This window comes from Eublepharis macularius, chromosome 11 (assembly GCF_028583425.1).
Source record: "Eublepharis macularius isolate TG4126 chromosome 11, MPM_Emac_v1.0, whole genome shotgun sequence".
NCBI lineage: Eukaryota > Metazoa > Chordata > Lepidosauria > Squamata > Eublepharidae > Eublepharis > Eublepharis macularius.
The window spans coordinates 90294918-90308849 of NC_072800.1; the positions used below are offsets into that span (position 1 = coordinate 90294918).

The 13932-nt window shown below is 42.2% G+C and overlaps 1 protein-coding gene and 1 pseudogene across 1 annotated transcript; both read right to left on the reverse strand.

The window, feature by feature from the left end:
• Positions 1-242: 242 nt before the first annotated feature.
• On the reverse strand, positions 243-1778 carry LOC129337369 (7-alpha-hydroxycholest-4-en-3-one 12-alpha-hydroxylase-like; annotated as a pseudogene).
• Positions 1779-11594: 9816 nt separating this feature from the next.
• Positions 11595-13416, reverse strand: LOC129337820 (7-alpha-hydroxycholest-4-en-3-one 12-alpha-hydroxylase-like). Its single transcript, XM_054991773.1, has one exon. It carries the CDS (start codon positions 13175-13177, stop codon positions 11636-11638), a length of 1542 nt encoding a protein of 513 aa, XP_054847748.1. The 5' UTR covers positions 13178-13416; the 3' UTR covers positions 11595-11635.
• Positions 13417-13932: the final 516 nt, after the last annotated feature.

A 13932-nucleotide genomic window follows, 5' to 3' on the forward strand; every position in this document is an offset into this window, starting at 1 on the left:
GTCATGGACTTATGGAGTTTATGATCCTCCATATATCTAAACTGCCCTTTCAGTATAATGAATGGGTCTGACTGCTAACAAATATTCCCACTCTCCTGAATCCGAGAACTTTTGTAACTGCACATATGCAAGAGACCTTCAGGAAAATTTATGTTTATTTTACAGATTTCTCCCAAGGACTGAACAGAATAAAGAATTGTGAGCTAATAAGCACCTGGGTTATGAAATAAATGACTTTCCTCTTAGGTTCTCCATCGATACCTAAACTGGATATCATGAGAAGGATATAGGGTTCCAATCCCATAGCGGCTTGCATCTACCGGCGGTATCTTCTCTTCCCTGTTAACCAGTTCCATGTCAAAGTACGTGACCATCAACATCACAAAAATCTTCATTTCACTAACAGCAAGGAATCGCCCGGGACACATGGAAGGTCCACCCCCGCATGGCATGCTGTAATACTTTTACTTTTCCCCATTCTTATAAAACTCTTTTTTCGTGCCATCTGGGTTCAAGAATCTATCATATTTGAAAGTCTGAGGATCAGGGTAGATTTCGGGATCCATGTGCAGGCCAATGAATGGGAAAAGAATGAGCTGGTCTCCTTTCCGCAAGCTGTATTCTCTCCCTTCTGCCATTTTAAGGTCCATATCCTCCATTATGCTTCTGAACAGAAATGAACTTACTCTCATACGCAGAGTTTCCTGTATTGCGCTGTCCAGAAGTGGAGTCTTTATTGTTTCCCAGGACACATTGATCAAGGGGCTGCCTGGCTTGACCTCCTGATCAGTTTCCTTCAGGACTCGGTCTACTTCTTCCTTCACTCCCTTCATTGCTTCTGGATGTTTCAGGAGATGCACAAAAAGCCAGAAGGTAGCTGGTCCGACGTTGGCTTGTGATGCCCAAAACAGTGTAAACATGAATTGGGTCAGCATCTTTTTTGCCATCCCAGCTTTACTCATCTGCTGGTCAACCTCCGCTATTCAGTTGCTGATATTATCTTTCTGTGATAGCTTTTCTACAGACAGCACATCCCAGAAGAAGTTTCTCAGCCTCTCTGTCTCCTTCTTGCTCAGGGGATCCATTATGCCAATGATCATTTGGGGGAGGTACTTGTCAAATTTCTGAAAATCTTCAAACCACTCTCCACACTGGGTTGCTATATGATCCTTAGAAGTCTCTTTGCTGTCTCCACTTTTGGGGGGATCGGTTCCAAACAAAGTCATGAAAGAAGCTTGGAACATGGCTTTGTAGCTGAAGTGGAGGACACCGTCCTGCTGCCACGGCCTCTCCCCATCACCTGAGCCCAGACCACAAAATATCACAGTCTTCTCCATCATCACCTGGTTCAAATCAGCTAAATTCTTACCTCTGAGATACTTCTTGTTAACTGTTTCCTTAACCTTATGATAAGATTTTCGTGGGTGGAAACCAAATATATTAAAAACAACTGAGGACGAAAACGTATTAAAATCCAGCTTGTCCTTTGATTTCTTTATTACAGTCCCATAAGTGTGAGGGTCCATCACAAAATTTAAATAATTGCCACCAGCCAGCACTGTGAAAATATCCCCGTGTTTCTTCTGCATCTTTTTCAAAAACTTCACGGTGTTCTTCTTGAAACTTAAGCCGTATCCCAGCCATGGAATGAGGCCTTTGTCCAGTGGAGGTTCCTTGTGTCTCCTCTTGCGGAAGGCTCCTGTCAAGTAAAGCCCTCCCAGTATGGCAGAAAAGAGGGATGCTAGAAGAGCACAAAGCACAGACTCCCAGAAATGCATCACTGGTGTGCGGGATGGAAATGATTTAGTCGAGGGAAAAGATCTACAGCTAATCTTATATAGCACTGAATCAGAGGGCACATCAGGGTTGAACTGCCTAATTCTATGTTTGGGCTGCCAAAAGGGATTTTCTTATTTCTTAAGACGTTCCCATCATACCAGGCAGTATTGATCTGTACCTCCTACATGATGATGATTTGCAATTTTTGAAATAAAACATGCTGTTTTGCAAGTCTCTCTGTAAAAGGGTGTTAATGTAGGAGTGAAATTTTGTTCCTGTTAACACGTTACCTACAGAGTATGGTTGTTGCCAACTCTCTGATTCATATGATGCAAAAAGGAGGGAGGTGAATCCCACAGGGAACAAAAGAATCAATTTCATACCATTTGAAAAATAATTTGATTAGGGCTGATATATGGGACACTAGCGGAGGGCACAGCTTACCATCTGGAAACTACAAATGTGCCCACTGCCAAATTTGTAAACTGTTCCAAGAAGGGAAAGAGTTTAGGTTTGGTGAGAATAAATGTGTTATCAGACATTTTGCAAACTGTCAAACAAAGGGGGTTTATGTCTTGGAATGCCCATGCAAACTGCTATACGTAGGTTGTACGTTAAGACCCATCAAGGTACGCATTTTAGAACACATATCGCGTATACGTAACAACATCCAGGAGGCACCCCTGACTCAGCATTTTAGGGAGCAGGGACATGCAGAAAATGACTTTAAGGTGACGATTGTGGAGGTTATGCATAGGAAAGATCGTGAATCTGCACAAACAGCACTACTTCAAAGAGAAGCATTCTGGATTTTTAGATTGGGATCAGTTAAACCTAAAGGGCTGAATAATGAATTGTCTTTGAGCTGCTATCTGTAATAGGGTGGAGGAAACCGTATGGCTGTAATGTGACAGTATATCTTTAAGAGACAGATGAAGTTTGTTTATTTAAGAGAACCGCCCTTTTTGTTAGGCGCGCGTGAAGAAACATCGCCGCCTTGTCCGGGTTGAGTGATTTAAGTGCTTAGGGGTGTTCCCCATGGGGGCTTTGTGAGTATAAATGCACCTTAAAGAAAATATTTTGAAGAATTTTTGTAAAATCCATTTGATTGGTAAACTGATGGGACTTATGTTCTATTTAGGAAATAGACTCCTGAAGAAGCAAGCGCGAAATCTGCTTGCAGCCGGCCACAGATTGAGGGTTATGCAGGAATGAGGTTTACTGCTGTTTTTACAACTGACCTCATTATTGCTATACAGGAGAAGGTTACGCAGAAATGAGATTTACTGCTGCCTTTACAACTCACCCCACGAGTGTTTTGCAGGGGTGAGGTCGACTGTTGTTTTTATAACTTACCTCATGGCAGGAAAGCCTTTCTACTTTACATTTATGAATGCATAAGAAAGAAGATCTGGAAAGAAAGTAAAAAACTGTTTCATCAAGGATTTACCCGGAAGCTATGGACTATTTGGAGAATGCTCATATATGAAATGTTGCCTTGCATGGACTTGTATGGACATTGGTGAATGGATATTTATGAATTTGTTATACTGTGGTAATATTTATGAATTGTCAGCACTTTGCACTTTCAATTGCACTTATAAATTGACTCATTGTATTATAAATGGTATGAAATTGATTCTTTTGTTCCCTGTGGGATTCACCTCCCTCCTTTTTGCATCATAGTTTATTACAGGGACGGCCTAATTCTCTGTTTGTTAACTCTCTGATTCAGCCAGAGTGTTACCTCATCACTCAATCTGTGATGTTAACATTGATATGGAAATGCTTTCTGAGAACACGTGGTTATTTTCTCAGGAAACACGTTCTCTTTTTAACTGCAGTTAACGACTGCCACTGTTCACCTTCTCTCCCCCGGTGGATCTAAAGATCTGGACAGCATCGTAATGGGAGCCTGCATTTCCCATCACGGTAAGACTTAAAGAATTCAAATTGTAGTGTTTGCATAAAGAGACTGAGATATTGAGATCAGTATCAGTACATTAAATTTTGTGTATTTCAGGAATGTAATGACTAGCTTTAGAAAACAAAGTTCTGAGTGTAGCTGATGTCTCATTCAGTGGGGTTTTCCCTTCTTCATGTTTAAAAAATCCCCACGAAAGTGTTTGTATCTTGCTTTCCTAACAAATATATAATACCAGAAGTCGTTTTAAGTGCAGAAGTTATCAGAACGCTTTATCCAGCATCGAGAGGGTGCAGAGGAGAGCGACGAGAATGATCAGGGGTCTGGAGACTGAGCCCTACGAGGAAAGGCTGAGGGCCTTGGGAATGTTTAGTTTGGAGAAGAGGAGGTTGAGGGGGGACATGATTGCTCTCTTTAAATATTTGAAAGGCTGTCATTTGGAGGAGGGCAAGGAGCTGTTCCAGTTGGCAGCAGAGGGTAGGACCCGAAGCAATGGGCTTAAATTACATGCACAAAGGCACTGGCTGGATATTAGGAAAAACTTTTTCACGGTCAGAGTAGTTCAAAAGTGGAATCAGCTGCCTAGGGAGGTGGTGAGCTCCCCCTTACTGGCAGTTTTCAAGAAGAGGCTGGATGAATACTTGTCAGAGATGCTTTAGCTGATCCTGCACTGGGCAGGGAGTTGGACTAGATGGTCTGTATGGCCCCTTCCAACTCTATGATTCTATGATCCAGCATCTATTTTCTATTCCCGTTTTTCTCTCTCTTTCTTCGCTATTTTTTAAAAAAACCTTTTCATGACAAACATTTAACAACCCAACTGACTACCTGGCTAAATACACCACAGATTTCGCCTTTACATGTTTGAGATATAACCTTCATCAGAAGTTGATGATCAATTTTTAAAATCTTTGTACTGGACTTGTGCGGCACCAATTCTTTTAATGCAAAAGGTGTCAGAAGCCGGACTGGTAGATGATCTTACCTTTCATGCCACAGATTTCTCATTGCTTTCTCAAACCTCTTCTGGCATGGTAAAGCCAGAAGAAAGTTCAGTTTCCTCTCAAACTCTTTCCTAGGCATGCATCTCAGACAGCCTTGAAAAGTTCCGCTTCCTGCTCCCCCTGGTGTCTTTTCGTGTCCTTGGCTGTGAGGCAGCCAGTTGCAGACTCTCTTCCACTAAGCTATTCATTCTTTAAACCAAGCCTTTTCCTTTTAAATGGTACAAGGAAACAGTCTTTGTGTCTTATTCTCATGATGTGGAAATACTGCTCTGTCTCAAAAAGAGCGGCAATGTTGCCCTTTAACAATTTATGAGGAAGGCTTTCTCTAGCAAAGGCAGTAGACATGGATTGAATCACTTTGTCTGTTGTAGTTTTGTTTGAAAAATGAAAGTTCTTGTCCCTTCTTGTCTTAAAATAAGCAGGTAAGTAAGATGACTTACAAGTGTGAGCACCTGGAAAGCATTCCATCTGGAAATCAAGTTGATATGTTTGGTGATCCACTTGGTTTATTCTCAGGATCTCTCAAGTTCTGTTCTGCCATTGGAAAATTTAATTTGGATGCAATCCTATATCTTTAGTGGTTAGTGTAGTGGTTAAGAGCGCAGGTCTCTAATCTGGAGACCTGAGTTTGATTCTCCACTCCTCCGCTTGAAGCCAGCAGGGTGACCCTGGGTCAGTTACTCTCAGAGCTCTCCCAGCTCCACCCACCTCACAGGGTATCTGTTATGAAGATGATAATAACATGCTTTGTAAACTGCTCTGCGTGGGCATTAAGTTGTCCTGAAGGGCGGTATATAAATTGAATGTTATTATTATTATTAGTTATTATGAAGATCCATGGGAGTGACTATCCTAAAGAATTGCTGTATAAACAGAATACAACAAAGTTCCAAAAAGGACTATGTACTTATTGATATGTGATCCTGGAGCATCCAGAATAAATCTGACCACATCTGGATTGGGTTGTTCATTTCTTCTTGGATGGAATACCTGGGCTGAGGCCAGGAGTGGAGAGCACGTGGTGAACTGCTGCTAGAAGGGAAAGGTGGGAAAGGTTTTTTTTTTTGTCTTTATACCTTTTGGCGTGTGGGCCCCAAAACTCTGCTCAGAGGACTCTTGGAATATGATTTATTTGTTTATTTATTTATTTCAAATTTCTATTCCGCCCTCCCCGCAAGCGGGCTCAAGGCCTATTGAATATACACTTGATGTGATTTGATCAAGTGACCCTGATTTACAATAATTTATGCTGGAATAAATTTTTGTTCTGTTGCGGCCCCGTTTCATGTTTGCCGCAACAGATTCACAAACTGGAATTTTCATCGTGTGTTGGGTTCACAGTTGCACTGAACATGTTAACTATAGAAAAGACTAAGGAAGATGAAATGACACTATAAACCTGGGAGAGCAATACAGCATCCCGAACTCCTGAGTCAGGTTACAACTAAATGCTGTCATTTGGCAGTAGCCATATTCTACAACAGGTCACATTCTCTGTAGTCAAAGTATAGAGGGGCTGAAGCTCCTATATCACTGTCTACAGGGCCCAAGCGGTTTGAAAACTTCAGCAAGCCTCATTTTGCGAAGTTGTCCCTCATATCAGAAACCAGGAGATTTCCTTGAACTCTTTCCAAAGCAACTGGCTCAGGGAAGCAATGCTACACGGTGATCAATGAGACACATTGGACAGAGACACACCACCACTTGCCAGGAATGGAAGACAGAGCCGAACTTTATTAAACAGATTGGCTTAATTTATGGGGCCCCTTTTAATGTATATTTCAAATGTGAAGTTTCTGTCTGGGTGAAAACCAGGCAGCCCTACTGCCATACTGAAGATATTTTTTTGAGAGAGAGAGAGAGTGAGTGAGGAAGGAAGGAAGATGAGACAGAGAAGATAGGTGCTTGATAAAAAATTAAAAATGGGCCTATTGCTTCATTTTGAGGATTAAAGGTAGAACCTGGGCCTGAAAAGTTTGAAGTATTTCTATAAATGCATCACACCACGGGCAGAAGGTGGCTGCTTTCTACCAATGAAAGGCCCCTTATGCTTATCACAAAGCTATACTCTGTCATCCAGTTTTTACCTCCACTATTCATTCCTAGGTCAGCTGTCAGCTATCAGAATCCGAAATATTAATGCCGTGCTTAATTTGAAGAATGTAATTATGATGATGATGGTTTGGAGATGTTTGAAGCCAATCAGCTCTCAAGGAGGCAATATCTTTGCGCAAAGGAAAGGCATCTAGGTAAATGGTTCATAGAATGAAAAGGCTGGGTGGGACCAGATATTTAATTTAATTCAAATTTAATTCCAGATTGCAAGGAATGATCCTCCACAGATCAAACCGCCCTCACAATCTATAATTCCACATGGCTCTGAGACTCATTTAAATGTGATAGTAAACACATGGTTGCTGCTGAAACCGGCAGTTATGAATCTCGTTCCCCACCCCTTCTGTATCATCAAGTAGAAATTACCTCCCAGCCGGGTTCTGCGGCACTATATCCTTCTCATTGTTGAATGCTGAATGTTGCGATGACATGTGACAAGTTCTAGTTAGGGTTCAGTTTGGCAATGGTGGGGGGGCAGAGACATGGTGGAGGGTAGCATTGACAAACTGATGTAAAATTATAGAGTTTCCAGCAATTCCTAGAGCTACCCATCATCACTGGTCGTGTTTTCTCCAGAAGTGATGTTGTAATGTTGACACTGGTGCCATATTTACCACCACCCCCATGTCCTCTTGCAGTGGCATCTGGCAATGAGAGCTTGTATTGAGGCATCCCCTATCCCCTTCTGGGAGCTTGGCTGACCAAGTTATAGCTGATGGCGCAAGGTGTGTGTGGGGGGGGGCGGGATTGAATAAATTACAGGTGCCATTTTTTGCAGCAATTGCTTATTTATGGAAATGTCTAAATTGGCCTTCAGCCTATGGCTCCATGTCCATAACCTAGATCAGCTGGTTGTAGTATCTTCTACAACTGTATTGTATTAAATGCTAAAATCCAAGCTGTTGTACTGCTTTCGCTTTTATCTCCTGGGGATTTAGGAAGAGACCAGTTTTTGCATAAATGACAAAACACCCATAATCTGAAAGTATACCTTCTTTAACCACAACAGATCATGTGATCCCCTACCACAAATTTAGAAATGTCCCACCCTCGTGATATAGTGGAACAGCTTTTGTAAAAAGTAGAAGTAAGATGCACATCTAGATGTAATCGCATTTCGTAGCAGACCTTCCTCGGAAGTAATATGTAAAGACTTTTGGCTTTTCATTAATTGTGTCTTTTTTCAACGTGATCCCGGTTTGTTTTTTCCAGTACTAAATGCAGGCATACATTGCAGGGATACTACATCTATTTTAATGATTTACTTGTTTGTGTATTTAGAACATGTATATGCCACCTCCTCGAGGCAGCTTATGATAAAATCATAACAGCATAAAAGTCATGAAAACAAACTGTTAATGATACTTCAAGTATCCTGACCCCAAGCTATTTGGTATCCTGACTCCAAGCTATTTGGTGATGGGACGTGCCATCAAGTTGCCAGTGACTTTTGACAACCCCTTTGGGTTTCAAAGGCAAGAGACCAACAGTGGTGCATAGAAGCCTCGGTGCATGGAGGTCAGCTTTGCTTAGTAGCGAAGACCTGACAAGATCTGGTTTGTCTGGATAGTGAAAGTCAGGGCTTTAAAAACCATTTAGGGATTTAAAATTAAGAACCCACAGTTTTGGGTACCACAATTTAAGAAGGATATAGGTAAGCTGGAATGTGTCCAGAGGAGGGCAATGAAGATGGTGAGGGGTCTGGAGTAGACATGGGCATGAATGGGGAAAAAACCCCCGAACACCCTGTTTATCATTCGGTGCCATCCACGAACAATGAACATGGACGAACATGAACTGTTCCTGGACATGTTTGTTGTTTGTTGTTCATGGGAGCCAGAACCCCCCCCACCCCCCACTTATCCCCCCTCCCCTCAAACACACTTACTTGGCCCTTTAAAGATCCCTTTAAACTACCAGCTGGCAGGCGGCAGGGGGGAATTCCCCCTGCCAACTGCCAGCTGATAGTTTAAAGGGCCGGGAAAGCAGTCGCACAGCCAGGCTGCTTGCCCAGTGCGAGAGAGGTGGGGAGATTCTCCCCATCCCTCTCACACCCGGGAGAATCTTCCCAATGTTCAATATCCACCAAATTTGCAGGGGTATAGTCCCCAATGTCCTCTAAGGACTTCTCCCCCCGCCCAATTTCAGAGAGATTGAACCCCGAGAAAGGCATGATCCATGGCTCTCCCCCTTTAGTCCTCTCTGTCCTCTGAAGACCCCCGCCCCAGTTTCAGAGAGATTGCACCCCTGAAAAGCATGATCCATGGGTCTTCCCCTTTAGTCCCCACAGTCCTCTGAAGACCCACCAAGTTTCAGAGAGATTGTTCCCCAGGAAAGGCATGATCCATGTGTCCCCCCATTTGCTGTCATTTTCTGTTCACAGTGGCAAAAACGGAACTGCCTGTTGGAAGGCAGCTACTTTGAGGGGTTACAAACTGACCTTCCCAATGTCCAATACCCACCAAATTTGCAGGGGACATAGTCCTCACTGTCTTCCGAAGATCTCCCCACATTTCAGAGAGATTGCACCCCGGGAAAGGCATGATGCATGGGTCTCCCCCTTTGTTGTCATTTTCTCTTCACAGTAGCTAAAATGGGACTCACTGCTGGAAGTTCTTTGAAGGGTTAAAGCCAGAAGGAAAGCCAGAAGGAATTCAGACAGAGTTCAGTCCCTTTCTCTCCGGTTGCCAAGGGGATTGATTGCAGCAGGCTCCAGACTGTCTGGCTATCCTAATGGCTGCCAAAGGCAACAAAGGCCGTCGTCACACGGGCATCTCTTCCATTAAATTTACAGCATATAGCGTCCTACCTGTTATCGGCACAGTAACGTTTCTTTGGGTCACCTAATGACTCTTCGCACCACCAGCTGTCCACACCAAAGCACTCTGTTCTGTTCTCTCTAACCGCGCAGAAGCAGCTCCTCCCCCTTTTTTTATTATTCTGGCGTTTAATTCCGCTATAACGGAATAACAGCATATAAACATTCCGTTAGAGCAAAACATTACGACCCTTTTGTTTTTCCAACATTGAAATTATATAAATAGCCGTTTGCCCGCAGAAAACTCCCTGTCTGACGTGATCCCCATCGCTGAAGACTCTGCCATGGCGATTCAGTCCTTTTTACTTCAGCAGAAAGTTTGCATTGTGTTATGTCGTTATAGCATTATAAGGACATAATAAAATTAAAAAAGGGGGAGTCGCAGGAAGAAATGGATTCTGGGATTGAAGGGAGGGCATAGGATGTTGCGAGGCGAAATACATCGATGTGAGGCATTCACACTGAGGCACAAAATAGTGCAACTATCAAGCACAAAGCAGAAGAGAGAAAATCGCTACAGTGTTGGAATAAGGTGGGTGTTTTCCGGGAAATAGCTCCATTTTAGCGCTAAATAAAAGCCCGTGTGACGACGGCCAAACAAGGCTTTTAACGACCACCTGTTCGTTTAGAATGGAGCACCATGAACAGCTTGCTCACAAACAGCAGATTGGGTTGTTTGTGGGTTTTTTCTGTTTGTAATGCTGTTCGTGCCCAAGTCTAGTCTGGAGACCAAGTCCTATGAGGAGGAAATGTGATATGATAACCAACTTCAAGTACTTGAAAGGCTGTCATACAGAGGATGGTACAGAGTTGTTTTCTGCTACCAATGGGTCACAATTAAATCAAATGAGTTTTTCAGCTAAACATTAGGAAGAACTTCCAAACACCTAGAGCAGTCCCTCAGTGAAACAGGCTTCCTCAGGGGGTGGTGGGCTCTGCTTCTTTGGAGTTTTTTAAGCAGAGGCTGTATGGCCATCTGACAACAATGCTGATTTTGTGAACCTAGGCAGGTCATGAGAGGGAGGGCAGGAAGGGTTACATCAGTGCTCAATTCTTGTGGCCCCTTTTTACACGCCCAGGGTAATGACAATCAACACTTTGAGGTCAGGAAGTAATTTTCCTCAGGTCAGTTCAGCTATGGATCCTGACGGTGTTTTGCCATCTTCTGGGCATGGAACAGGGGTCACTTGGGGTGTGGGAGGGATGTGATTGTGAATTCCCTGCACGATGCAGGGGGTAAAAAAAGGAAAAGAGGGACGGGAACAAATGTTATTATTAAAAGAAAAATAAAGTTACACATCACAAGGACAATCAAAATGCAATAATCATATAAGATTTACTATATAGCTTCCAGGTAAATAACACTACACAATATTTCTTCTCTCCATCTTGATAAACCAACTACATACCAACTGTAAAATATTTAGTGTTATTAATTTAAATACTTTAACATAGCTATGCTTTGTTTGCTGATAAACAATATATTTTAGAATATTTACAAAAGTTATACTTAATAAACTTACCTTACATCTAAGATTAATTATATATAGGATATTATATCATGAAAAGTTGTTAGTACTGATTATGTTATGTTATATTGATCAAATTAAATAGCATAGATTTCTATACACTATATCAAAAATGTAAAGCAAAAGCATTGCTATAACATCTGCAAATGAAAACACATAAAGGAATTTGCAAAATGAATCTGTATCACTTATTTCCCATCACTATCCATAATAGAAGTAATGTTTCCCATTTTTTCCCAAATACTTTAAACAGTCTGTTATTTATATAATCTGTTATTTTTACCCTTACAGCATATTCTGCCAACAAACATTCCCTTACTTCTGGACCATGGAACTTTTGTAACTGCACCAATTCAAGAGACCTTCAGGGAAATTTATGGTCATTTTACAGATTTCTCCGCAGGATGGAACAGAATAAAGGGCTGTGACCTAATAAGCAACAGGGTTATGAAAAGAAACTTTCCTCTTAGATTCTCTGTCGATACCTAAACTGGATATCATGAGAAGGATGTGTGGTTCCAAACCCACAGCGGCTTGCAACTACCGGTGGTATCTTCTCTTCCCTGTTAACCAGTTCCATGTCAAAGTACATGACCATCAACATCACAAACATCTTCATTTCACTAACAGCAAAGAATCGCCCGGGGCACATGGAAGGTCCAGCCCCCCATGGCATGATGTGATACTTTAGCTTTTCCCCATTCTTATAAAACTCTTTTTTCGTGCCATCTGGGTTCAAGAACCTGTCATATTTGAAATTCTGGGGATCAGGGTAGATTTCGGGATCCATGTGCAGGCCAACGAATGGGGAAAGAAGGAGCTGGTCTCCTTTCCGCAAGCTGTATTCTTTCCCATCTGTCATTGTAAGATCCATATCCTCCATTATGCTTCTGATCACAAACAGACTTACATTCAAGCGCAGAGTTTCCTGTATTGCACTGTCCAGAACTGGCGTCTTTATTGTTTCCAAGGACACATTGATCAAGGGGCTACCTGGCTTGACCTCCTGATCAGTTTCCTTCAGGATTCGGTCTACTTCTTCCTTCACTGCCTTCATTGCTTCTGGATGTTTCAGGAGATGCACAAAAACCCAGAAGATAGCTGGTCCGAGGTTAGCTTGTGATGCCCAGAACAGCACGAACATGAATTGGGTCCGCAACTTTTCCGTCATCCCAGTTTCACACATCTGCCTGTCAATCTCAGCTACCCATTTGCTGATATTATCTTTCTGTGATAGCTTTTCTACAGAAAGCACATCCCAGAAGAAGTTTCTCAGCCTCTCCATCTCCTTCTTGCTCAGGGGATCCATTATGCCAATGGTCATTTGGGGAAAATACTTGTCAAATTTCTGAAAACTTTCAAGCCAATCTCCACACTCAGTTGCTATATGATCCTTAGAAGTTTCTTTGCTGTCTCCACTTTTGGGGGTATCAGTTCCAAACAAAGTCATGAAAGCAGCTTGGAACATGGCTTTGTAGCTGAAGTGGAGGACACCGTCCTGCTGCCACGGCCTCTCCCCATCACCTGAGCTCAGGCTTTTTAGCAACACAGTCTTCAAGTTCTCCATCATCACCTGGTTCAAATCAGCTAAATTCTTACCTCTAAGATACTTCTTGCTAACTATTTCCTTAATCTTGTGATGAGATTCACTTAGGTGGAAACCAAATACATTAAAAACAACTGTGGAAGCAAATGTATCATAATCCAGCTTGTCCTTTGATTCCTTTATTATAGTCCTGTAAGTGTGAGGGTCCATCACAATATTTAAATAATTGCCACCAACCAGCACTGTGAAAATATCCCCGTGTTTCTTCTGCATCTTTTCCAGAAACTCCACAGGGTTCTTCTTGAAACTTAAGCCGTGTCCCAGCCATGGAATGAGGCCTTTGTCCAACGGAGGTTCTTTGTGTCTCCTCTTGCGGAAGCCTCCTGCCATGTAAAGCCCTCCCAGTATGGCAGAAAAGAGGGATGCTAGAAGAGCACAAAGCACAGACTCCCAGAAATGCATCAGTGGTGTGTAGGATGGAAATGATTTAGTCAAGGTCAAACAAGATCCACAGCTCCTTATAACGCACCCAATCAGAGGGCAGATCAGGGAGGGACTGCCTAATTCTATGTTTGGGCTGCCAAAGGAGATTTTCTTGTTTCTGGAGTCATTCCCAGCATTCCACACAATATTGATCTGTACCTCCTACATAATGACGATGTTCAATTTCTCAAAACAAGATAATTGGTGAATCTCTCTGTAAGTGGTATTAATATAGGAGTGGCATTTTGGTCTCGTTGAATAGTACTCAATGATTCAGCCAGAGTTTCACCTCAACCTGTGATGTTCCCATGATATGGAAATGTTTCCTCTTATCTGAGAAAACGTGCTTATTTTCTGAGTAATCATGTGGTCTGATCAACTGCAGTTAGTTAACAGGTCAGCCAATGTTCTGCTTCTATCCTCAGATGGATCTAAAGATCTGGGCAGCCTTGCAATGGGAGCCTGCATTCTCTATCACTGTGAGACTTACAGGATTTAAGTTGTATTGGCTGTATAAAGAGACTGAGATATCAAGATCAGAATTAGTACATTAAATTTTGTGTATTTCAGGTATATGATGACTAGCTTTAGAAAACAAAGTAGTGGATGTAGGTGGTGTTGTCTCATTGAGTTGGTTTTTTCCTGCTCTCCATGTTAAAAGATTCCCATAAAAATGTTTGTATCTTACTTTCTTTACAAATATATGATACGAGAAGTAGTTTTAAGTGCAAAAG